The sequence below is a fragment of the Sebastes umbrosus genome, chromosome 2 (genome assembly GCF_015220745.1).
Source record: "Sebastes umbrosus isolate fSebUmb1 chromosome 2, fSebUmb1.pri, whole genome shotgun sequence".
Lineage (NCBI taxonomy): Eukaryota > Metazoa > Chordata > Actinopteri > Perciformes > Sebastidae > Sebastes > Sebastes umbrosus.
Genome location: NC_051270.1, coordinates 7,664,180 through 7,686,171, shown reverse-complemented (window position 1 = coordinate 7,686,171; position 21,992 = coordinate 7,664,180). Strand labels below are relative to the sequence as shown.

General features: G+C 40.4%; 2 protein-coding genes and 1 long non-coding RNA gene across 3 annotated transcripts in view; 1 reads left to right on the top strand and 2 right to left on the bottom strand.

Annotated features, from left to right (window-relative positions):
- dnaja2a (DnaJ heat shock protein family (Hsp40) member A2a) overlaps positions 1-6,240 on the bottom strand; it is a 13,043-nt gene extending 6,803 nt beyond the window's left edge. Inside the window, exons 1-6 of the mRNA XM_037795671.1 lie at positions 6,163-6,240; positions 3,913-3,972; positions 1,147-1,376; positions 884-964; positions 627-760; positions 325-521 (exon numbers count right to left, since the gene is read on the bottom strand). Coding sequence (XP_037651599.1) covers positions 325-521; positions 627-760; positions 884-964; positions 1,147-1,376; positions 3,913-3,972; positions 6,163-6,240 — 780 coding nt within the window. The remainder of the gene's footprint in view (positions 1-324; positions 522-626; positions 761-883; positions 965-1,146; positions 1,377-3,912; positions 3,973-6,162) is intronic.
- Positions 1-20,650, top strand: part of LOC119503738 — a 20,971-nt gene extending 321 nt beyond the window's left edge. The window contains exons 2-3 of the long non-coding RNA XR_005210378.1: positions 8,782-8,787; positions 20,500-20,650. This is a non-coding gene — a long non-coding RNA (uncharacterized LOC119503738). The remainder of the gene's footprint in view (positions 1-8,781; positions 8,788-20,499) is intronic.
- The window catches only part of LOC119503731 (neuropilin and tolloid-like protein 2), a 23,945-nt gene continuing 12,692 nt past the window's right edge, over positions 10,740-21,992 (bottom strand). Inside the window, exons 7-10 of the mRNA XM_037795656.1 lie at positions 18,555-18,783; positions 14,298-14,411; positions 14,006-14,136; positions 10,740-12,672 (exon numbers count right to left, since the gene is read on the bottom strand). Coding sequence (XP_037651584.1) covers positions 11,914-12,672; positions 14,006-14,136; positions 14,298-14,411; positions 18,555-18,783 — 1,233 coding nt within the window. The 3' untranslated portion in view covers positions 10,740-11,913. The remainder of the gene's footprint in view (positions 12,673-14,005; positions 14,137-14,297; positions 14,412-18,554; positions 18,784-21,992) is intronic.

Here is a 21,992-nt window from a genome sequence, read left to right as displayed (position 1 = left end):
ATGTTTCCTGACACATGTTGCACACATGGCACATTTTATGCATATAGAGAACTTTACAGGCACATTGTAACCAAAGCCCACAAACACTATAACCTCAAAAGAATCGGTAGGAAGTTGTGACCAGGTGAGGGAAGTCGGCTGACAGCTAAGGTCACCTTTTTATTGGCAGGAAATAATAAGTAACTGGCATAAAACTATGATACAAGCAAAACAATGTCCTAAATAATAATAAAAATATTCCCCCTATGACACAGAGTGCATATGGGAAATAGAGGGCAGGTTAAGATGAGTATGGCTGCAGTATTGGGGGACTGGTACTCCTACCTCATTGTCTTTTTCCTGCAGGACAAGGACTATATCCCCAGGCTCGACGCCAGGTGCCTGGTCAGCCTCCCCTCCAAAGGTAATTTTCTGGCCGTGCTTCATGCCCTTGTCCACGTGTACCTCCAGAATCTTCACCTCCTTAATCACTTTCTTGCCCTCGCATTTTTTACAGCGGTCTTTCTCACTGATAACTTCACCTGGAGTGGGTTGAAGGAGAAGAGGTGAGGGACATGTGCAGGCCGGGCCACAATAATACACAGACAAAATGCTTGATCACGATTTAGATCACCGTGGCCCCTTACCTTCTCCATTACAATCAGTGCACACAGACTGCATCTGTTGGACCATTCCTGGGGCCAGCTGTCTGATCATGATGCGCATGCCACGCCCCCTACATGTTGTACATTTTTGTACAGCGCCCGTCTTGCCTCCCTGCCTGCACACATACACAGATGGATTTGTTGTTAGAAACTTGCAAAACGTCAACACTGCAATAGACTAAATAATCAAGCAGACATCAACATGAACTAAAGCACCATATTGGTTGTATACAACTTACCCATTACAAGTGCTACACAGTACATTCTTGCTAAGTTGTAGTTTAGTTGTTTTTCCGTTGTAAACGTCCTCCAGTGACACCCTGTAGAAAAAGTGTGATGTTTAGATACTGTTAAGTGACACAAGGCATGGAGTACAACATTGGCTTGTACGGAACACCAAGAACTTTTTAACTAAATTCAATACATATGAATTTTTACACATAATAAAGTACAAATATTTAACTCAAGTAGCCTATATGCGAGTGGACAAGCTTGGTCTTACTTGAGTGGATGGACCATGTCCTCTCCTCTCCTCCGACCTCCATTCCTGGAGCGACTCCCCTGGCCACCCATGAATCCAAAAAGTCCACCGCCAAAGATGTGGGAGAAGATATCGTCCATCCCCGGGCCACCTCCACCTCCTTCCCGCAAGCCTTGTTCTCCATAGCGGTCATAAAGTTCCTTCTTTTCAGGGTTGGTCAGCACCTCGTAGGCAAAACTGATTTCTTTGAACTATATTTTGAGAGAACAGACAACAAAACAATTTAACAAGGTGTAATTTTAACCTTCAGAGCAGTGGAGCTGTTGCATATGCGAACAAAAATTTGTCAAGTGCAACTAAACATTTTCATTGGTCGCACCGGTGCGTCTGACATTTAGCAGGTCTGTCTGTGTGTGTATGTGTGAAACTGCGCCCTGTACTCCTCCTCGAGCGACATCACAACCATAAAACATACCAGTAATTCAAAATGAAGAGAAGTATTGATTGTTTTTTCGTCAAGAAAAATGCTGCAGTGCCCGTTACACCTGTCCCCGGCCCTGAACGACACAGCCCAGACCCGACATCATTGGTGGAGGTAACCGCTCCACCACCTGTCTCCCCTGTCCCTGGTAAGATGCCTAAGGCAGAGTCACTGGATTCATTTCACAAGGCACACTAGACAACTTTACCGATAATTTCTTTATAATTACTTTACCAATGCAATATGCAAACATGTGGATTGCACTTAAAAACAGGCTGTGGCCATTTTCACGCAGAAGTATTTCCAGCATTGAAGCTTGCGCTTTTTGTGGCATTTCCCACATTATTTTCTTAATCTACTCTCATTTGCAAAGTGGGACAGGGGCGTAAAGCCTGTGTGTGTGCGTGCGTGTGCGTGCGCATGTGTGTGTGTGTGTGTGTAAGGAGGGGGGGTAAGTGCCCTTCTGACCCAGCATCTTTGGCCGAGATGACCTCATCTGACTCAAAAACATTTATCTGCACCTTTATTCCTGGTTATAACTATTAACATAATGTGTTGAGAAATTACCAATGTGTAGGCCTATGGGAACTGACAAAATGCTTAAAATTAAGCTATTATTTCGGCGCCAAAAGGTGTTAGGGTTAGGGTTAAAATTCTGGGTGCACCTAAATGATGTGCTTGTGCACCTAAATGAAAGTTGGGCGCACCAGTGCAATCAATGTAGAAAAGTTAGTCTGAAGCCCTGTTTCACCTCAGCTCTGGTCGGAACAAAAGTGACATCATTCCAGGGTAAAGCATGCCTCAGGTTGCAATGCAATACCCTTACATACGGGTCGTCATCCACACGTAATCGCATACCCTGTCACTCAACATCCCAGAAACCACTAAGAATAAATTTACCAAAAGTATTACAATATTATATACAGTATTCCATTAACAGCCAGAGACTTCATTCAATAAAATTACTGCAGAGTTGAATCACTTCTCTGACATTATCTAAACACAAATTTAACACACATTATGTAGCCATCTTCTCATCGACACTGGAAAGGATGAGATGGGTATCACACACTTCATTTGCTTAAAAGCAAGTGTTTTCCCCTTTTACAAATAATGCCTCCAGGCTTCATTCTCTGCAGTTTGCATGTCCTACTGCTAACAATGTGATCCCCTGCTGAGAAAATGGCACTCTGCCACATGGGGAATGATGGAAGAGGGGTCCTTAATTATTAATGTTTCCACTGATTTCCCCCCCCAAAAAAAAAGCTACATTATAAGCTAATGACAATATCATGTAGAGCTGTGGGAGGTCTGGGGAAGTTAGGGGGCTGAGGGAATTGAACTGCATGTTCAAAAACAAATTAAACAGTGACAGAACATAATGCTTTAGCCTACATGGAAAAGAAAAGTAAAACTAAAATGGTTTCTGTTGGCATCCCTAACAGTTTGTGTTAGGGATGCATCGATACCGGATCGGATATCGGGCCAATGTTGCCTCAAATAGCTGGATAGGATATCGGTGACAATGGGGCCGATCTATTCAATTAAATTCTATGTTTGTATACTATATACATTATATACTGTAATTTTAATTCCTGTTTAAGTTTTAAGCAATTTGCTGCTGCATGAAACACTTACTCTTGAATTGTAATTTCTGATAATTTTGAAGATTTTTTTTACCAAGTTTCTGGTGTATTATTTTAATAATAAATATCAATTCAGTAAAGTTATATCCATGTATTCATTCGTTACACTTTGTTTTACAAAGATAAGAAAGCAATGTTTAAGTCAAGCCTGATGTTGCCTTACACAAAAAAGAATGATCCCAGTCTCTTCCACGCAGAGAGGCATACAGCTTATTAATTAAAAACTGGTATCGGATCAGTACTCGGTATCGGCCGATACCAAAAGCCCAGGTATCGCTATCGATAGTTTCTGTCAGAACTATCCACTATCCATAACACATTAAAAATAGCTTCAAGAAATTAGGGAGGGACAAAGCTTTGGTTCCAATAAACCCCCTCCAAAGAGCATCTCCTTTAAACCCTTTTTGTTGGGGCAACAATGGTCGTACACACCACTCTGTTCAACATATCCTTCTACTCATACATATTCTTGTTTGCTCCCCATTTTAAATTTGCATAGAAACGGCATTACCCATCCACTGTTAAACACGCCTGTGATGACTACCTGTCATCTGTTTGCTGATGTTGCTGCTTTGACACCTGAATTTCCCTCCGGGGATTAATAAAGGTTCATCTTCAGGCTGAATTTAAACCAGAGCTGGACTGTCACATGTGTCTTACCTTGTCACCAGCATTTGGGTTCTTGTCAGGGTGGTATTCTTTTGCCAGTTTCCGGTATGCCTAGGAGTACACAAAAAAAGGGAGCCTTGTTAGCTAATATCATCATAACAAAGGAAGAGGGTCTGCAGGACAGATAATAATGCACACAGTGCACTTTCATAGACTAAGCTACTGGAGTAACCCTGCACTATACTCATTTTTAACAGTATCTTCTGCACTATATTCACTTTTTTAATAGTCGTGTATCACAGCTGTTACCCTGCACTATATTCAGTTTTAACAGTTTTCTTCATCTCCTTGTATTTTTATATCTGGTATATGTTTTTGTACTTTGCACTACTAACTTTTTTACTGCCTTTTTACTAACATGTTTTGCACTATGGTACTGTGCTGCTGGAAACTTGAATTTCCCTCGGGATCATTAAAGTTACTATCTATCTATCTGTCTATCTATCATCATTGCAGACGTGCGTTGTTCACTGGAATCACACACACTGACATGACTCAAACTCATATGAAGGAGCCTTATCTACTCTTTTACGCAATAACATGTGCCTCCCTGACGACAGAGATGTTCCAGCCAGCAAAACACTGCATGGAAACTGCATTTAAGTGACGTAAAGTCTATGCTCAGTGGTTTAGTATTGAGTAACTGGTTATCAGCTTCCTTAAAATCACGAGAATTACTCACTACTGTCAAAAAAATGGCAGCTCAAAATGTCTGACAATTTAATTACTAACGTTTATGTAAAACGTGCGTATGCTAATTAGCATATACTGCTAACACCAGCACACAGATGGATAATGCTCTTCTCGTCCAACGTTGATTAAGTTCACTAATAAATAGCCTAACGTTACTGAACACTTGACACCAACGTGATGCCTTTAATGTTATAACTGTCATCTAGCTAGCTAGGGTTAGCTGCTGATGCTAGCGGAGGTTTCATTGAGCTAACCTTATCAATATATCTTGATATGTAGCGGTAGCTGTGTGTTGTAAACTGGCTGAACAAAAACACCCAGGCCCCATTGAGAAGTGGCAGTAAAAGATTAACCTTTCTTATATTGACAAGCAGTAACCTTTTACTGGACGGTCAAACACACGTTCAGTCATCCAAAGAAGGCTTCTCAAGACTATTTAGTCACACTCACTACACAGATGTACATATACACATGTCTGTCAGCTAGCTATAGGTGTTAGTTAGTAGTCTCCAGCCTTTTTGTGAGGAACCTAAGGTTACCTCTTTCAATCCAGAACCTTCGACAGGCTTAACGTGAGCTAGCTAGGTAGCTAACAACATGACAAACACCTGAGCTTTAGATTCAAGATTTCAAGAGTTGCCATTTGCTCCTATAAGTAAATCTGAGCAGTTTACACCAAGTCAGCTTTAAGAAAATAGAAAAAGGTAGAAAAGGCACAAGGTAATTACAGTACAAAATAAGTAGCACATTCAACACAATAAATAAATAAATAAAATATAAAACGCCCTCAGTGTAGTCAATAAATAAACTACCATCTGCCCAGAATACAAATATACAGTATATATGTATATATGCTCCATGGCCATGTTAAAGCATGTTTAGCTCAGGTGGTTGTCATGTTGCTAGCTAGCTAGCTAACAACATGACAACCACCTGAGCTAAAGCTAACCTGAGCTAGCTCAAGCTAACGTGATGCTAACGTGATGCTAACGTGATGCTAAAGCTGATGCTAACGTGATGCTAAAGCTGATGCTAACGTGATGCTAAAGCTGATGCTAACGTGATGCTAAAGCTAAAGCTAACGTGATGCTAAAGCTAAAGCTAACGTGATGCTAAAGTAAAGCTAACGTGATGCTAAAGCTAAAGCTAACGTGATGCTAAAGCTAAAGCTAACGTGATGCTAAAGCTGATGCTAACGTGATGCTAACGTGAGGTCAATCACTTGATTCGTAACGTCACTAGCTAAGTCAGCTAACTCAACCTCACTTTTAAGTTAATATTACTCACGTTAACTGTCCTATTTAAAACAATAAATCAATAATTGACTGTAGCTAAATGTGATAATCACCTGATCTCACACATAACATAACTGTTAATCGTCACAGCCGCATCGTCACATGAGCATCCAGGCCGGTTAGCTTGTTAGCATGCCAGCTGGCTAACTAGCCGCGTTGCTATGCGCAGCTACTTAGCATAGCAACGCATTTCCTGATTGTAGCTGAGGTTATTAGTAAATGTCGTTCAGCCTTTTCTCTTCGTGTAATTTACCTTCTTCAGCTCGTTTTCAGTGGCGGAAGGAGACACTCCGAGGATGTCGTATAGTTTGGTGTCTACAACAGTCGCCATGGTGTTGCTGTTAGAGATGTTGCTTCAGCAGAGAGCTGGATGGACAAAGAGAACAAGAGCCGGTGGAAAATGTTTTGCGAGCCTCGTGTCTCAGTTTCCGGAAAGTTCTTCTCTCTCTCTGTGTGTCCGCTGCTGCCTCCAGGCTGCCGGTGTGATGAATGACTGCTGGTTCCTGTACCACCACGCAGACTACAGCTGAATGTTTAAAATCAAACATATAAATTGAAAAAAAACATTAGACATACAGCAGAAAACATATATTTTTATATTTGTATTATTATTTAAGACATTGTTTTGCTTGTATCATAGTTTTATATGCCAGTTACTAATTATTTCCTGTCAATAACATGAGTGAAATTAACTTAAAGATCCCATATTATGCTCATTTTCAGGTTCATACTTGTATTTTGTTTTTCTACTGGAAGATGTTTACATGCTGTAATGTTTTAAAAAAATCTTTATTTTCCTCATACTGTCAGCCTGATTTTTTTTTTTTTTTTAATTATTATTATTTTGTATTTACTTATCTTTTTGTGTTTTTGGTCTTTTCCTTTTTCCTTTTCTAATTTTTTTTTAATTATTATTATTTTTTATTTACTTATCTTTGTGTGTTTTTGGTCTTTTCCTTTTTCCTTTTTTTATTATTATTATTTTTAATTGACTTATCTTTTTGTGTTTTTGGTCTTTTCCTTTTTTTTTGTATATGTTTCGTTTATGTTTCTATCGGATTTAATTCACTTATATGTATAAATGTAATTGTTCATGAAATTAATTCTGCTTATTTAATGGTGCAGTAATATTGTTATAGAGATGGGGGGGTAGGGGGGTATAATTTGTTTATACAATTATTTCTGTGATTTATTGGATTTTGTACAGAATACCAATAAAAAGACTGAACCATACTGTTGGCCTGAATATGCCTGCATTTACCCTCTGTTTTAAACGCTCTGTTTTAGCACATTTTGAAGGAATTGCAACAGAATTGCGTTGCTAGGCAACGGCTTGGGTCCATGTGTACTTCCTGTCAGCTGATGACATTCACATACACTGCAACCAGGAAATAAACTGGGACACATTTAGAATGTTTACGTTTAAAATTGTGTCAAGGGTCTAAATATTGTATATTCATGGCATCACGAATGGGCAGAAATCCTGACAGCTTGTTTCAAATGCAGAGTTTCTGAATGTTTCTGTAATGTGTGTATTTCCCTGTGTATCGAGTGTTTTGATACTTTCACAGTATTTATATAGGACTTAAGCCTGCTTTATAATAAAAAAACATGAACATCTCACTTTTTTTTTACAATATGGGACCTTTAAAGAGGATCTATTATGCTTATTTTCAGCTGCATATTTGTATTTCGGGTTTCTACTAGAACATGTAACAATGTAAAAAAAAAAGCTTTACTTTTCTCAAACTGCCTGTGCTGCTGCACCTCTTTTCACCCTCTGTCTGAAACTCTCTGTTTGCCCTCCCCCCCTCCAAAAAAGCCCAGTCTGCTCTGATTGGTCAGCTGACCCACTGGTGGGATTGGTCAACCAAACCAAAATCTTCAGACTCCTCTCCTGCTCCGCTCTAGCTAGCTTTGTTTGAGGGCGTGCCAAACTAGCTGCTATGCAAATATGTTACTTGGTGACAATGCCACGTTACAGAAGAAAAGGTTTTTCAGGAAGTTCAGGACCAGTGTTTCTGTGGGGGAGAGAACCCCCCTTTGGTGTGGACTTTGGGCTTTGTAACTTTGCAGACCTTTTACATGCACAAGAAACTATATAACACATTAAAGGAAAGGGAAAAAACATTAAAGCATAATAGGTCCTCTTTAAGTTTAGTCTGCCTCAGGTGTGCTCTGTGCAGTGCACCTGCTTCTATGTCTTGGGGAATTTATGTCATGTTTTTGTTCTGTATTATTGCATCCCACTCTTTTTTTGCTTTATTATGAAATGCAGCGAGACGTTTGTTTTTCATAGCTGCATGTTAATTACATTTTAAATCCATTAATTGACAATCATACATTTGATGTAACACTGATAAACATGCATCTAACAGAATATGGTAAAATAGATGTTTATTCATACGCCAGCTTCATCAGATTAACACTGTAATTTATTTCTAACTTGCCAAAACACTCTAATTCAATATAACTCTCATTATATTCAGACACATCAATATTATGACATTATGGATATCCCTCTATTGCATGGTGTTTCCATATGGCAACAATGACTTTATCTTGATTATACTAAAAAGGCAGTAATACAAAATCCATGTATTGGTGTTGAGTTGTGAAAAGGGGATCTTCTACTGTGATATGACAAATAATTAGTAATAATAATAAAAATAATCACATCACATGAACAGGAAATCCTGTTTGCACTTCCTTTTTCCATGGACACATGACGCTGAGAAAGGTCACGACCTGAAGGCTCCCAAAGTGGACTAAATGTTCAATATTTAGGCAAAATTCCTTTAAGAAAAATATTGAAATAGTATCTTTTAATTTTCATCATAACAAAACCCAAAACCAGTTTAGATGTGCTAAGTTTTTTGTAAAATAGTCAAATGTATTTGTTGCTTTATGGCAACTATATGTGAATATGGAAGTGATCTGTGTGCATTCAACATATTGGGCTGTAATTGACTTACATAAGACTAGGCTACTCTGAGACTATGTTTACAACTTTTTATTACATTTAAAAGGTAAAAAACATTATTTTTATTTATATTTGGAATTTGAGACTTGTTGTAACTGTACCGTTTATGTGGATTATAAAGGACACCAGTGGTGATTGACTGATCCGGTCAGAAGGGACCACTCGCCCTGCAAGCTAAGGAGAAGGGGAGATGTCAGGATGCAAAGGCATTGTGAGGAGCCGGTATTCCTTTGCTTTACCTGAGACAGGAACTGCTTCTTTGACTTCCACAAGGGGTGAAATTGGGTCAGAATGGAGAATGTAAGCTTAAATTCATTGACAAAACATGTTGATGATGACTAAATTAAATTAATAATATTAAATGCAAATTATTAAATGAAATCAAATAGGAAAAATTAGATTTTACTTTCAAGTTTAAATCAGTTTTTCAAATATTTATATTATTTAAGCAATGTTAAGTAATAAAACACATTAAACATTTTTTTTAATCATGTTTAAGTAATAAATCATGCAATAGAGGGATATGTTCAATACTTTCACCAGAAAGTTTTATGGAGGTTATATATCAATTTTGAATTCAGTTAATTGATTCAAACTAGCAATGAGTGACTTATAATAAGTCAAATTTAAGATATCTCCACTTCTAACTAGTCCTCATTTCAATTAGGGACAAAACAAAAATAGTATTTTACTTTTACAAATTTGTAATATTTTGAGCTGATATCCTGGCTAAGTTTTGAATTACATAATTTGAATTATAAATTGTTTAAGGTTCTTTAAATACATCTAAAAGAAGGTTTTATATCTTAAAAGGAGTTCTGACAGATATTGTCAAGTATTTACAGTCAGTATATTATTATCTATCTGACTCATTCAAATGCTGTTGTACATATCAATTTTCATATTGTGTAGTAATAAAACATAATAATTCATGTCCAGACTGTTATTTAGCTCCTCATGTCGGTTTTTCATCAGCAGATAGAAACATGAAGAAAGGTCTGTCTGCAGAGCATCTGAGTGATGTTCTTGTGTTTCTCCACGATGTTAGAGCACCCCATGTGGGACTATTGCTATAAAAAATATTCAGCAGGGATACTCATTTAATTCCAAGTAAACCATATGGTATATTTTATAATTTGCAGCTAATCATATGAATTGTACACATAAATAATGTCATAGTTCTAACAGGTTTGAGTAGTTATTGAGTGATGTAAAGTCTTGTATATTCATCAACTCAATTCCATAATGCTCAGCTTTATTTTATTTTAATTTCAAGTGATTTCTGTTACTACTTTAACCTGTAACATCTGACTATCAACCCAGCATAATATATTGTTTATTATCATACATCTAGAGAGACTTCATGCATCTGCGTCACAGAGATCCACATCACCAGAGCCTGATGCAGAGTATCTGAAGGTCACATATTTTAAAACGGTGCCTTGAGCATTAGACATTACAAACGCATCCTGACAGCAAAGGAAAGGATGAGTGGAATATGTGCGTGCGAGTGAGTGACAGACAAAAAATAAAATCTCCATTAAACTTATTTTATGGCTCGCAGTCAAGAGGATCTGCACCACATAATCTTTGAAGCAGAACTGATAATGCAACAATTGGAATCAGTCAGCCTTAAATTGTGTATATTCAACCCTAAACTACAACTTCAGCAAATTAATTAATGCTTTAATTATCTTTGCATGTAAATATCTATCTCGGCTTGCATGGGCTGTTTCTTTTCTATCTTGTGTGTCAGTCACAATTGTGTGTCTTACCTTGTTCCAGCCTATGGGTGGAGCTATTTTCATCTTTCTTGGTTAGAGTGAACAGAAAAGCTGGCACAGGGAGGTGAGTAAGCTCTCATTTAATTCAACAGAATGAAATTATACAACCGGTGGTTAAAAATCATAAATGAGTCCCACATAGGCTACATGTCTGTCTCTTCAGGGAAACAGGTTGTGCTTGTTTTACACACTCAGTTCATGGGGGAAATTGAGAAATTACAATTTCTTCTGGTAAGGGTGGGGGTTGGGAGTGGGATGGTTTCTATTTTGATCCAGTCCACAGATCTCACAACCAAACATTTCATATTCCATAAATGATCACCCACAGCCTGAATGCTATTAAAGACTTTTTTCTCTATTTCTTACTAAAATAAGTCTCTTCATGTGCTCTTCCTGAGGAGAGACTGAATGGAGCGTACTTTCTGTGTATGTGTGAGGTAACCATGAAAATTACAGAATTATTATAGTAATATCACATCATTAACATCATCATTATATTTCTGATCATCATCATCATCAACAACAGCAACTTCATCATCCTCATCAATGCCATTATGTCTTCATGGATAAGTCATCTTCGTAAAATCATCTGAGCAACATTTGAAAAAGATTAAAGAGTTAAAAGCCGAGCATCATCATGAGGCTGGATATATACTGGTTTTAACAGTACCGTACACTGACAAAAATAAAGACTCAAATTATTAGAAGACGCACTATATAGCGTATATCTGTGCATGGCAGGTGAATAAATGTAGAAACTCAGTCCAAGAAGGTCTCTTCATCCTTTTTCTCTCCTTGTTTCTGAGTGGTTTACCTGGTCTTCTAGGCAACCAAACAGAGAGAAGTCTGGGTCTGCATGCGAGAACCCTCTTCTTATATGTGTCTTATGAGAAGGAGAGATTAAATGAGCATGAGACTGGAGGAGAGACGAGATGTCTCCACCCTCCCTTCACCCTTCATTATCTTGAAGAATAGTCCTGTTTTTTTCCCCCTCTTTTCAATCCTTGATTCTTATCTGCCAATTTCCCAAACCTTCAAACCAGACTTTGAGAGAAGATCCTTATGTGTGCAATACTTTGAATATTGCTTTGAAAGCAAAGGCAGAAGAGGGAAGAGGAGTGATCAATCTCAGATTATTGTGACTCTCCGGTCTTCTCTTCTTCAGTCTCTTCTTTCGGTGAGTGAAACGCGAGCTCTTTCTGCATTCCCATTCTCCTTTTCTTTCTCCGTTCACCATCTAGAAGTCCATGGACATGGAGCGCTGTTGTGGGTCAACTATGGTGGCGCTGTTACGAGCGCTGTTGCCACGGACGCTGAGGGTTCCGCAAGCTCCTGCCATCCCGCCGCCGATACCTCCAGCGATGCCACTAGGCCCCGCCATGCCCACTCCTCCCGCCATACCCATTCCCCCAGGCATCGCCACTCCTCCCGTTATCCCTACCGCTCCTCCAATCCCTCCTCCTGCAATCCCTGATGCTCCTCCTCCTCCCATTGCTCCCATTGCTCCCATTGCTCCCCCCGTGGCTCCTCCTCCCACTCCTCCTCCGCCACGCCCATAGATCTCACATGGGATCTCCTCTGAGACGCGGTCCTCGATGACCTGCTGGTCGCAGTCGTGAGTCTGTGAGTGCTGCTTGTAGCCGTAGCAGCTCTTCTTGTAGCTGGAGGTGGAGTTGAAAGTCTTCATGGGCGGTGGCTTGGAGAAGTCGTTGTGGTAGGACAGCTCCATGGAACTCAGGGTGGTGCGGCTGTGCTTCATGCTGCCGCCGCCGCCGCCGGTAGCCACCGAGGCTTGAGAGCCGCAGTGGTGCTCGTGGACGCAGCGGGACATGGTGGAGGAGCGCCGCAGCTTGTGGAAGCTGTCCAGCTCTTCAGAAAGGTCAGCTAAATCTGACGATATCTCCTTGTCACGTAGGGAGAAGAGCTCGTAGTGGGGTGGGTCGAACACCTCCTGGAAGCCCGCCTTGTTGAACACACCGGGCCGGCGAGCTACAACCTTGAAAAGAAAAAGATCCATTCAGACAGTTCAATATTAGTGATTAGCAGACCACTAGTTCTCACACTGATATCAAGACAATAGATGGAATACTAAATGTCAGAAGACAACAAATGTGCTTCTTTAAGGGCCCTGAAAACATATTCTCTTAGTTTCTTACTATGAGTGACCACTTATAATACTCAAGATTTGAAATAAAATTTTCAGGGGCTTTCAGATTTAAAGGGGACATATCATAAAAACTCATTTTTTTTCAGTGCTTGTGCACACACATTTGGGTATCTGGGGTGCCTACCAACCCACAAACTGTGAAATAAGACAACCCAGTCAGTATTTTTTGGGCTGCCTAGATCAGAAAACAAGTGAAAGACAGATGTTTTTGTCTTTGTGAAGCACTTTGGTGCAAAACCTTATTGTTTTTTAAAAACGCTATATAAATGAAATAAACTTGAAACATGAAACTTAAATCATCAATCCATTCAGATTTGGCTCCCCTTCCTATGTCACATAGGTCCACAGCTCGAGAACTACTTTTGCAAAGGTGCACCATATTTTTCTCACAAGCCAACCAGAACAGACTTTTGGGAGGGGGTCTTAAAGAGACGGGCTCTAAAACAGAGCGTTTCAGACAGAGGGTGAATACAGGTATACTCAGATGGACAGTATGAGAAAAATGTGTTTTTTGAACATTAAAGCATGTAAACATGTTCTAGTAGAAACCCCAAATACAAGTATGAACCTGGAAATAAGCAGGATATGTCCTCTTTAAAGTTTAAAAAGGAGCTGGGAGGTAAGGGGTGGAAGGGCAATTACCACTCTAAAACAAGCACTTAAAACACTTTTCCTTTTTGAATTTTGGTGCTATATTTTACTTTTTAATGGGTAATCAAAGAACTTGTTTGCTCGTGAATTTTTTAACACCTATCTAAAACATTAGCTGCTCAGTGTCATAAAGCCAGAGGTCTTTTCTAGAGTCACCGTTTTGCACAATGTTCAGCAGTCATGCAGGGAGAAATCCATTACAGAGACAAAGAGACACTAATTTCTTTGGAGAAGCCATTAAAAAATGTTTTTCACAAAATGTATTAAAAATAGATGAGGCAGGTTAATAGAAAGTGGTGAAACCAAAAAGACAGTTTCACCTTGAAACTAAACTTCTCCTTTGACATACTGCATCATTTTTGATATGGTGTGTAATGGTGTGAAATCCACGAGTGGATTTTGTCTCCAGAGGTACGTGTGGCCCCACCTGGTCTAGAATCCCACCATCGCTTTCAATTATGTGTCTCTTCTTTCCCGCTGAACAAAAGGTCAACCACACAGGCTGAGTTACCTTTTTCCTCGGCTGCTTCATCTGGACCAGGATAGAGATGATAAGAAGAACCAGAACTATGCCTGATGAGACGCCAATGACGGTGCCGTGGGTCTTGGTGATCTGATGAAAAAGACCCTTAGATCGCTTCTCTGGAGTGGGAAGGGGTGAGGGGGGGAGAGAGAAGAGAGGAAAGAATAAGACAAATAAAGAAAGTAATAGAAAAGGAACAAAAAGAAAGTACCAACAATGAAAAGCTGTAAAAATAAATCCTAATAATTAACCACAACAACCTCAAATGGGAAAAGCTGACCTTTGCAATGGTTTTCATCCCATGGGTAGACACAGTTCTGGACTCCATTGCACACCAGGGAGTTGTTAATGCACATGTTGCTGTGGCAGAAAAACGTATTGCTGGAACAGGGGGCTGCGGGCAAAGAGACAATACACAGAGATAATGTCATTTAGAAAAAACAAAAGGAAAACAGCAGTGCTGAGAAAAAGATTACCTTACTGTGAAAAGGACTGGAAGCTATTTTGAAGATAAAAACATTAAAATAATAATAAAAAAACCCCAAAACAATAAAAGATTGATAATTTAGCTGCACAAATCTGTAGAGGCATGTAATAAAAATATATAATGTTCTATTATTTCTTGAAACACTTGAGGCCTGATGAAGTCCGTCCACACAAGGCCATACATCATCATTTCCTGCAGACACCACAATAGGGAGGCGATGAGGGGAGGAGACGGCAGCTTCACTCAACTGCAGCCGTCATGTCAGGAGAGTTTGAGAAGCAGGAGAGGGAGAGGAGAGGAGTTGGAAGGGTGGATAGTTGTAAAAGTAGGAGTATAGGCAGAGAGGAGAAATATGGAAAAGAGGAAAAGATGAAAAGACTGGCAGGGGGTCGGGTGGGTGGTGATAGAAAATGCTTCATGTGGTGTAAATGGTCAGGCAAGTGCCGTGAGACATCCCACATTAAAGTGACTGCTGGCATATGAAGGCTGTGATGGCAGAGACAGAGATGACTGGTAATTGATGCTGGCTGCTGGGCTCTGGAGATCGATGCACTGACAGTCAGAAGGAAGAGCTGTAAGGCTCGGTGAAGATGCAGATGTCTGGGGTTTGGTATAGACGGTCTTGGGGTGCAGCAAAAGCGAAGGGAAACTATGGTCCTGATGTATTGGTCTAGAGATGGGTGAGGAGGAAGTCGGTTGAAGAGCTGTGGCATAATATTTATTATGTGTCCTATAGTGTTTTTCATCAGGCCAGAGGAAGTGTGTAGCAGGCTGGCACAAAGTTTACCATTCATCATTAACACTGTGTTGTGGTTCTTTCTTTCTGCTTTGATATATTGTCGGACAAACAAGAATCAAACAAAGAGCTCCCATAAAACAGGTGAAAATGTATCTGAACTATCAACTGAGCCGTCGGCTATGTTTATTAGTTTGAAGATGCAGATGCTTGAGGATATATTACAGTAATTGTAGAGGCAGATTTTCATACATAGTGGAAGTTAAGAGCTTATGAAATGGCAGGGTGTGTATCTGCGTGTGTGTCCGTGAGTTTTGTTCTCTCTATCTAAAGCCAGTGTTTGGTTTGTCTGTTCTGGGTTACTGTAGAAACATAGCGGCTGGCAAACTCAATGATTCTTATTTTCAGATGATTAAACACTTGAAAAACATACTTATTAATATTATATTCCATTTCTGCCAATAGATCCCTCTAAATGCTACACACTGGTCCTTTAACAGCGCAAAAAAGGAAGAAATCTCAGAAGAGGGATCCCTCCTCCAGGACCGATTGACATGCAATAGATGTTGTGTGTACAGAATAGACTGAAATAACCTGAAAAATCATGATGACAATATTGAATAGATAAGATTGCAAACATACATGCAGGACATGGATCCAGGAGATGACGCCAAAACAGGCAGGAACTGAGCCACGCAACCTGCTCTCTACCACAAAGATAGACGGAGTGATCTCTCCTCATTTTCTTTATCAGTGTCAAAAGAAAGTGCAGAGAGTGCCATGTACATAATATTCAACCTGTCTCTTAGTCTAAGACTCCAAACTCTCCCAGCCACTTTGACACATTTTTTTCCACTTGTCGATTTGCAGCCACAGACACGCTTTCTGAGTCTTTATCACAGCTGAAACAGACCGTGGTCCGCTCCACCAGCTTCACCCACTGCTCCGAGGTCCACTGTGATGAGGCCTGTGAGCCTCCACTTCCCTTTCCCCGCATGCCTCCTCTGCTTCAGGGTTAAATCATTTTGGCAAAGGGACATGTATGTGTGTGTGTGTAAGGATGTGTATAAAATAGTGCGTGTGTCGGAGTGTCCATCCCATCTGTGAGCCTGTAGATGGGGTCGCTCCCATGACACTGTGATCACTTCCAAACCCATTACGCGTGTCCCGCTTTTAAAATGTCACAGCAGGGTGTCAACAACGCTTCACCCCTCTTACCCCCACCCTCCATGCACACACACACACATACATACACAAAAGCACTGATCTCATGTCTGAATGTATTCACTATACGTGTGCGTGGGAGTGCATTCAGTAAAGAGGGGGATCTGTCGGAAGATTATCGCACATTAAGGATGATGGAGTGCGGGAGGCAAAACTCATCTTGTTCTCTGAGTGACAAAGATTAATGGTTCCCTCTGACCTCCAAGTCAACTTGGAGCCAGTCGCTGACTCCGACCAAATAAAGTTTGGGAGTCATTCAAGAGACTTCAGACTCCTCCGAGATGAACTGTGTGATCAGAATTAACGAGGATCCAAGCGGTCTTAAGGACTCTCGGAGTAAAAAAAATAAATAAAAAAACAGCTTTGCTGAATTTAAAAGGCCATTAAGTCCTGACTGCGATGGTTATGGGTTTGCTGATGAAAACAACATTAGCATGCGCCTAGGGTTGGAGAAGTGTGCAGGAGAATGTGACAATTAATATCTCAGTCTATTCAGGCATTTAATGAAAATATTACGGTGTGCTAACAGAAAAATTGTTTCCTGCATGGCAATTCCTGCTACATTATGTGCAACCTTTACCAGCATCTGTTTGAAAGTTTCTTGTCCTTCAGAAATGCCAAAGCTTAACGTATAATTACTTCCAGTAGATACATTAACCCTACTCAGCTTTTCTTTTCACCAAAATAGATAAATTCCTATTTTCCTGTTGTAAAGTGGCCTATAATAGGCACAGTATCATGCTGTGACATGCATATCAAAAAATGATTTGATGCTTTCAGTAATTTAAAAATGCTGGAGTAAATAATTGGTTTTCTCATATCTGCGCTCTAAACATGGCACAGTGTAATTAGCTTTCCACGCTGAAATGACACTTGACACACACACTGCCTGTTAGTGACTACTGATGCAGACAGAATGCAGGACCTCATATATCAACGGTTCTTGGGTCTGTTTCAGTGTGTGGGTGGATAAAGTCGCCGCTGGTGCAGTAAAGTAATGATATACGATGCTTTTAGTCCATTACAGAGAGTTGCACAGCCATGGGAGAGTGCAATGGAGCTTTCAGTGATCTCCATACTTGTAAACAGACCAAACTGCAACAAGGAGAATCAAATCTACCTCTATCACTGGATGTATCGTCTTGCTTCGTCATAATGATCAATTCTGAATGTGATACAGGCCAAACAGATAAAAAAAACAGTTCAAAATCAATCACTTTAACACCAAAGAGGCACTCAGGAAATGTAGCTCTTCCTGTTGTTGTTGTTGTTGTTGTTGTTGTATTAAAGGGATAGTTTGGGTGTTTTGAAGATGGGTTGTATGAGGTACTTATCCACAGTAGGTGTATTACCTACAGTAGATGATGGTCAGTGTGCTTTCAGCATCGAGAAACAGACAGGAGTACCGACACCGGAGCAAAACAATACAGTGCTATGGACGGGGACGGCAGAAAAACATATTTTAGCCACCTAAAAGAAAGGCTCAACTAAAAAAAATTATATTCGTTAAAGTGTACGCTATATTTACAACATTTTCCGATGGAAAACTGAACTGGAAGTGAAAAGTATCTATACTGTTTTTGTCATCTGAGCCTGCTGGCTTTGGAGAGAGAATAGATACGTCTCACTTTCAGTTCAGTTCCCTGTCAGAAAGGAGAAGGAAAGGGTTGTCTGATGGCAAGATAAAGCAGTGAAACTATTCTAAATATAGCGTACACTTATACGGATATCAATTGTTTTAGGTGAGTCTTTCTTTTAGGTGGCTAAAATACGTTTTTCTGCGGTCCCTGTCCACAGCACTGCATTGTGTTCCTCTGGTGTCGGTACTCCTGTCTGTTATGCCAACCATATTCTACTGTAGGTAATACACCTACTATGGATAACTACCTCATACAACCCCACTTCAAAACACCCGAACTATCCCTTTAAGGGAAAACAGAGCTACAGAGAGCCACAAAGAGGAAGCAATGAAGTGTGAAGCAATAGCATAGCGTCAAACCTGTGAAAGAAAACAATATCCCCATGGCAAGACGTAAGCAGGACACAATACAACAGAAATGATAGAACAAAATGGAAAGACTGGTACTCACGGTCAACAAATGAGGTGAAGAGCATGCGGAATCGGCTGAGTCGGCTCTTCTCGTCAGCCCACATTCGCACGACTCCCACGCCGTTATCCAGCATCACATCATTGGCAACGGTGCTACAGAACTTGGCCTTGAGGTTCTCGATGGCACTGCTGCCGTCGTACACGGCCACGAAGTTCTTCTTGCACTCGTTAGAGTGTTCCATCTGGTACTCCATGAAGCGCAGGTAGATCTGCAGATGGACAGGAGATGCAAATCAACAACGCCAGAACTCCACAGCAATCCTTAGTTTCACCTCACAGCTGTCTAACCATAATCAAGTAACTGTTCTCTTTATAAAGGCAAATACATGGGAAATATTGCACTGCATTGCATCAGTAAAGCAAATGGATTCAAAAAACGTCCAGACACAGATAATGAATAGAATAAAAAAGATCAGAGTAGAACCCGGTGATAGATTGGCAACCTGCCCACCTCTTCACCAGAGCATGCTGGGATAGGAATGGCATAAACAGTTTAATATATCTACTAACTGGCTACTTTAAAAAAAAAAAAAGTCAGTCTTTAAAAATATCTGTCACGGTGCTGCCTGCTCTGTCTCCCTCACCCTCCTGTTTTCTCTAAGATGTGTCTCAATTCGGAGAATGCTGCAGGGACTGAAGGCTAGTGAGCCGAACCTGCACCTCCTCCCCACATGAGAGAGTCTGGCCTCAGACAGCATAACTAGTGGTGTGCTCGGGGGGCTCCTTATAAAGTCAGAATTTTCTAAGTTTTCCACCAAGAAGCTGTGGTCAAACAGCAAACAAAGCAGTAAATACCAAAAGGGGAAAGTCAGGTAAAGTTTAATGATACTCCACTTTACAGTACCAGCCAACAATTGGCCAACTTGTGACCTGTGATGATGACAACCCAAACACAACTACCTGGTAAATACAACTTTATAATGTGAGGTTGTACTTTGATGAACATCACTTGATGGGACTATCAAACAAATGACCAAAGTACACCAGTGTGTAAGCCCTCCTTCCTCACAGGTGTAGCTAATGACATTAACGATAAGCCATTCTAGTTAGGGAGCATGTTCAATAAGGCCCTGTGACTGGCTCACCTAAATAGTCCAGGTGATAAGAGCCAAATTTGAAGTTCACTTTTTCATAAAAGCATGAAACTTGGTACAGTTTGGGGCCCTGAACAGAAATGTAGCCATTGCAGAAATGCTTCGTGGTGACAATTTGAAGTTCTTTCATAACTGAATTATGTATTTTGAATCATATTTCCTGAACCAAACATAACACAGATGTTTTGATGGTCAAGGATAACAATAATACAACATCATAAACTGTTCAGGTGAATAGTCAATGGTGAATTCAGTGACGCTGTGAGAAAGAAATCATAGTATCTGAGAACCCAGGTTAGACTTGTTAATATGCTTGTTGCAAGCATGTTGTGTAGAGTTTGAGCGTAAACTTAAGGGCATTTTCATAATCCAACATTTGGTCCGTTTTAATTGAACTCTGGTGCGGTTCAACCCCTGGTGCAGTTCGTTTGGGCAGTTGTGAACGCAGTAAACGTACTCTGGGGCCGACCGAAACAACCGGCCTGGGGCTGTTTGCGAGAGGTGGTCTCGGACCGTTTCCAGGCACGCAGCGAAGCACAATGCAGGCTGTCTGCGTGGGCATTTGTTGAGATGGACAAAAGTAAACGACAGGTTAACATGAGTGGGAGAGGACTGACTTGGACTTCTGCAGAAGTGTGATGTTTGCTTGACAAGAGAACACACAGAATAAGCTAAATAAAGTCCACAAAAATAGTGATGTTCATAAAGTTTTTCAAGATAAACTGGAGGAGAAAGGATTTGTGTGCACAGTAGATCAGTGCAGAGTCAAAGTGAAAACAATCTGGCCCTGGGTCTTTGTAAACATCCCTCAGCAAATTTTCTTTTTTAGAGTATTTGGTCTGCTTTAACTTGTGCACTGTGAACCGAACCAGACTAAATAGGAAATGAACCAAAAGTATAAATTTCACTCTGATTCGGACTAGCCAAACGGACTATGGCTTGTGAAAGCGCCCTTAAACTGTTAAATAGGCCCCATCCACAGCAGTATATTGCTTTGCTCCTGTGCTGGTACTCCTGTCTGCTTCTCCAAACTGGGGGCGTACCGACCGCCATCTACTGTAGGTAATACACTGACTATGGATGAGTACCTCATACAACCCCTCTTCAAAACAGCCAAACTATCCCTTTAATGATGGCTCCATTCTTTTGTCCCAGTGAGCCATGACAGTGTGACAGTGAGACACAATGCACTATAAATAACAAGACCCTGAAACTGACGCAGCTAAATGGATATCAGCCATCATTAATTTTACTATTCACACCTGTGCCTTTCCGACATGTCAAAGTGTCTTCTGTAAAAAAGGCCTATTACAGAGCCTGAGGTTTGCACTTGTTCAGCCACCTGCCTGCACAGCAGCTTCTCGCTTGCACATTTGTTAGCCTAAACATATAGTAGTGCTACGTTTCAACCTGCAAAGTAAATACAAAATTATGTTTTTAAATAGTTTGACTAAGTCAGCAGTAATTACATACATGATAAGATTTTGGCCACAGGAGGATGACAACTTAGATGAAGCTTCAGCACATTTAGGCACCTGTAACCACGTAACAGTTAAGTAGCTGCTCTTCTACTGCTGCTGCTGAGTGTACTGCTCTGTTCCTTCTGCTTCGTTGAGCTAATATCTGGCTAGGCAATTCAGTGCTGCTGCTAAATTCAGATCCTCTTCACTGCCGCCTCGCACGGCACATGTAGGACCAGTGAAATGACCGTGGGCACTAATCTGTGTGTGTGTGTGTGAGAGAGAAGTTTATGTAGAGCATGTGGGCATGAATGTTGTATGCCTAAAATATGACTTTGTAAACACATGAGTGTATAATGTGTGTGGGTAATTGCTTACAGTACTCAGTATGTGACAGTATATTATGTAATTTGTGAATGTATGTGTACATCTGCTGTTTTATGCTTAATTAGATGTGCATGGATTTGTGTGTGTTTCAGTATACTGTGGCGAGAGAGTAGCATAGGAGCGTGCTGATGACTCATTTAGTCATGAGGGAGAAGCAGAGCGGCAGTGAATCAAGGCTAGGCAGGTTGCGGTTGTAATTTCAATGGGGTTTCGGAGACGCACTCATAAATATCAGAAGTTATGAGAACACAACACTGGGCTTTCACTCTTGGCTTGAAAATGTACTTATGAATCTCCAGGGCTGTATTTTATAAATAAAATTGGCCATGCCGCCTCTCTGTGTATTTGCACTGCTCATACTCATTAAATTACAATCACAATACAGACATGGCCACTGGGGGGATTTGTACTCAATCATTAGAGAACACAACATATGCTACTTCATGCATTCATACAAAATAAATCTGGAAAACCACT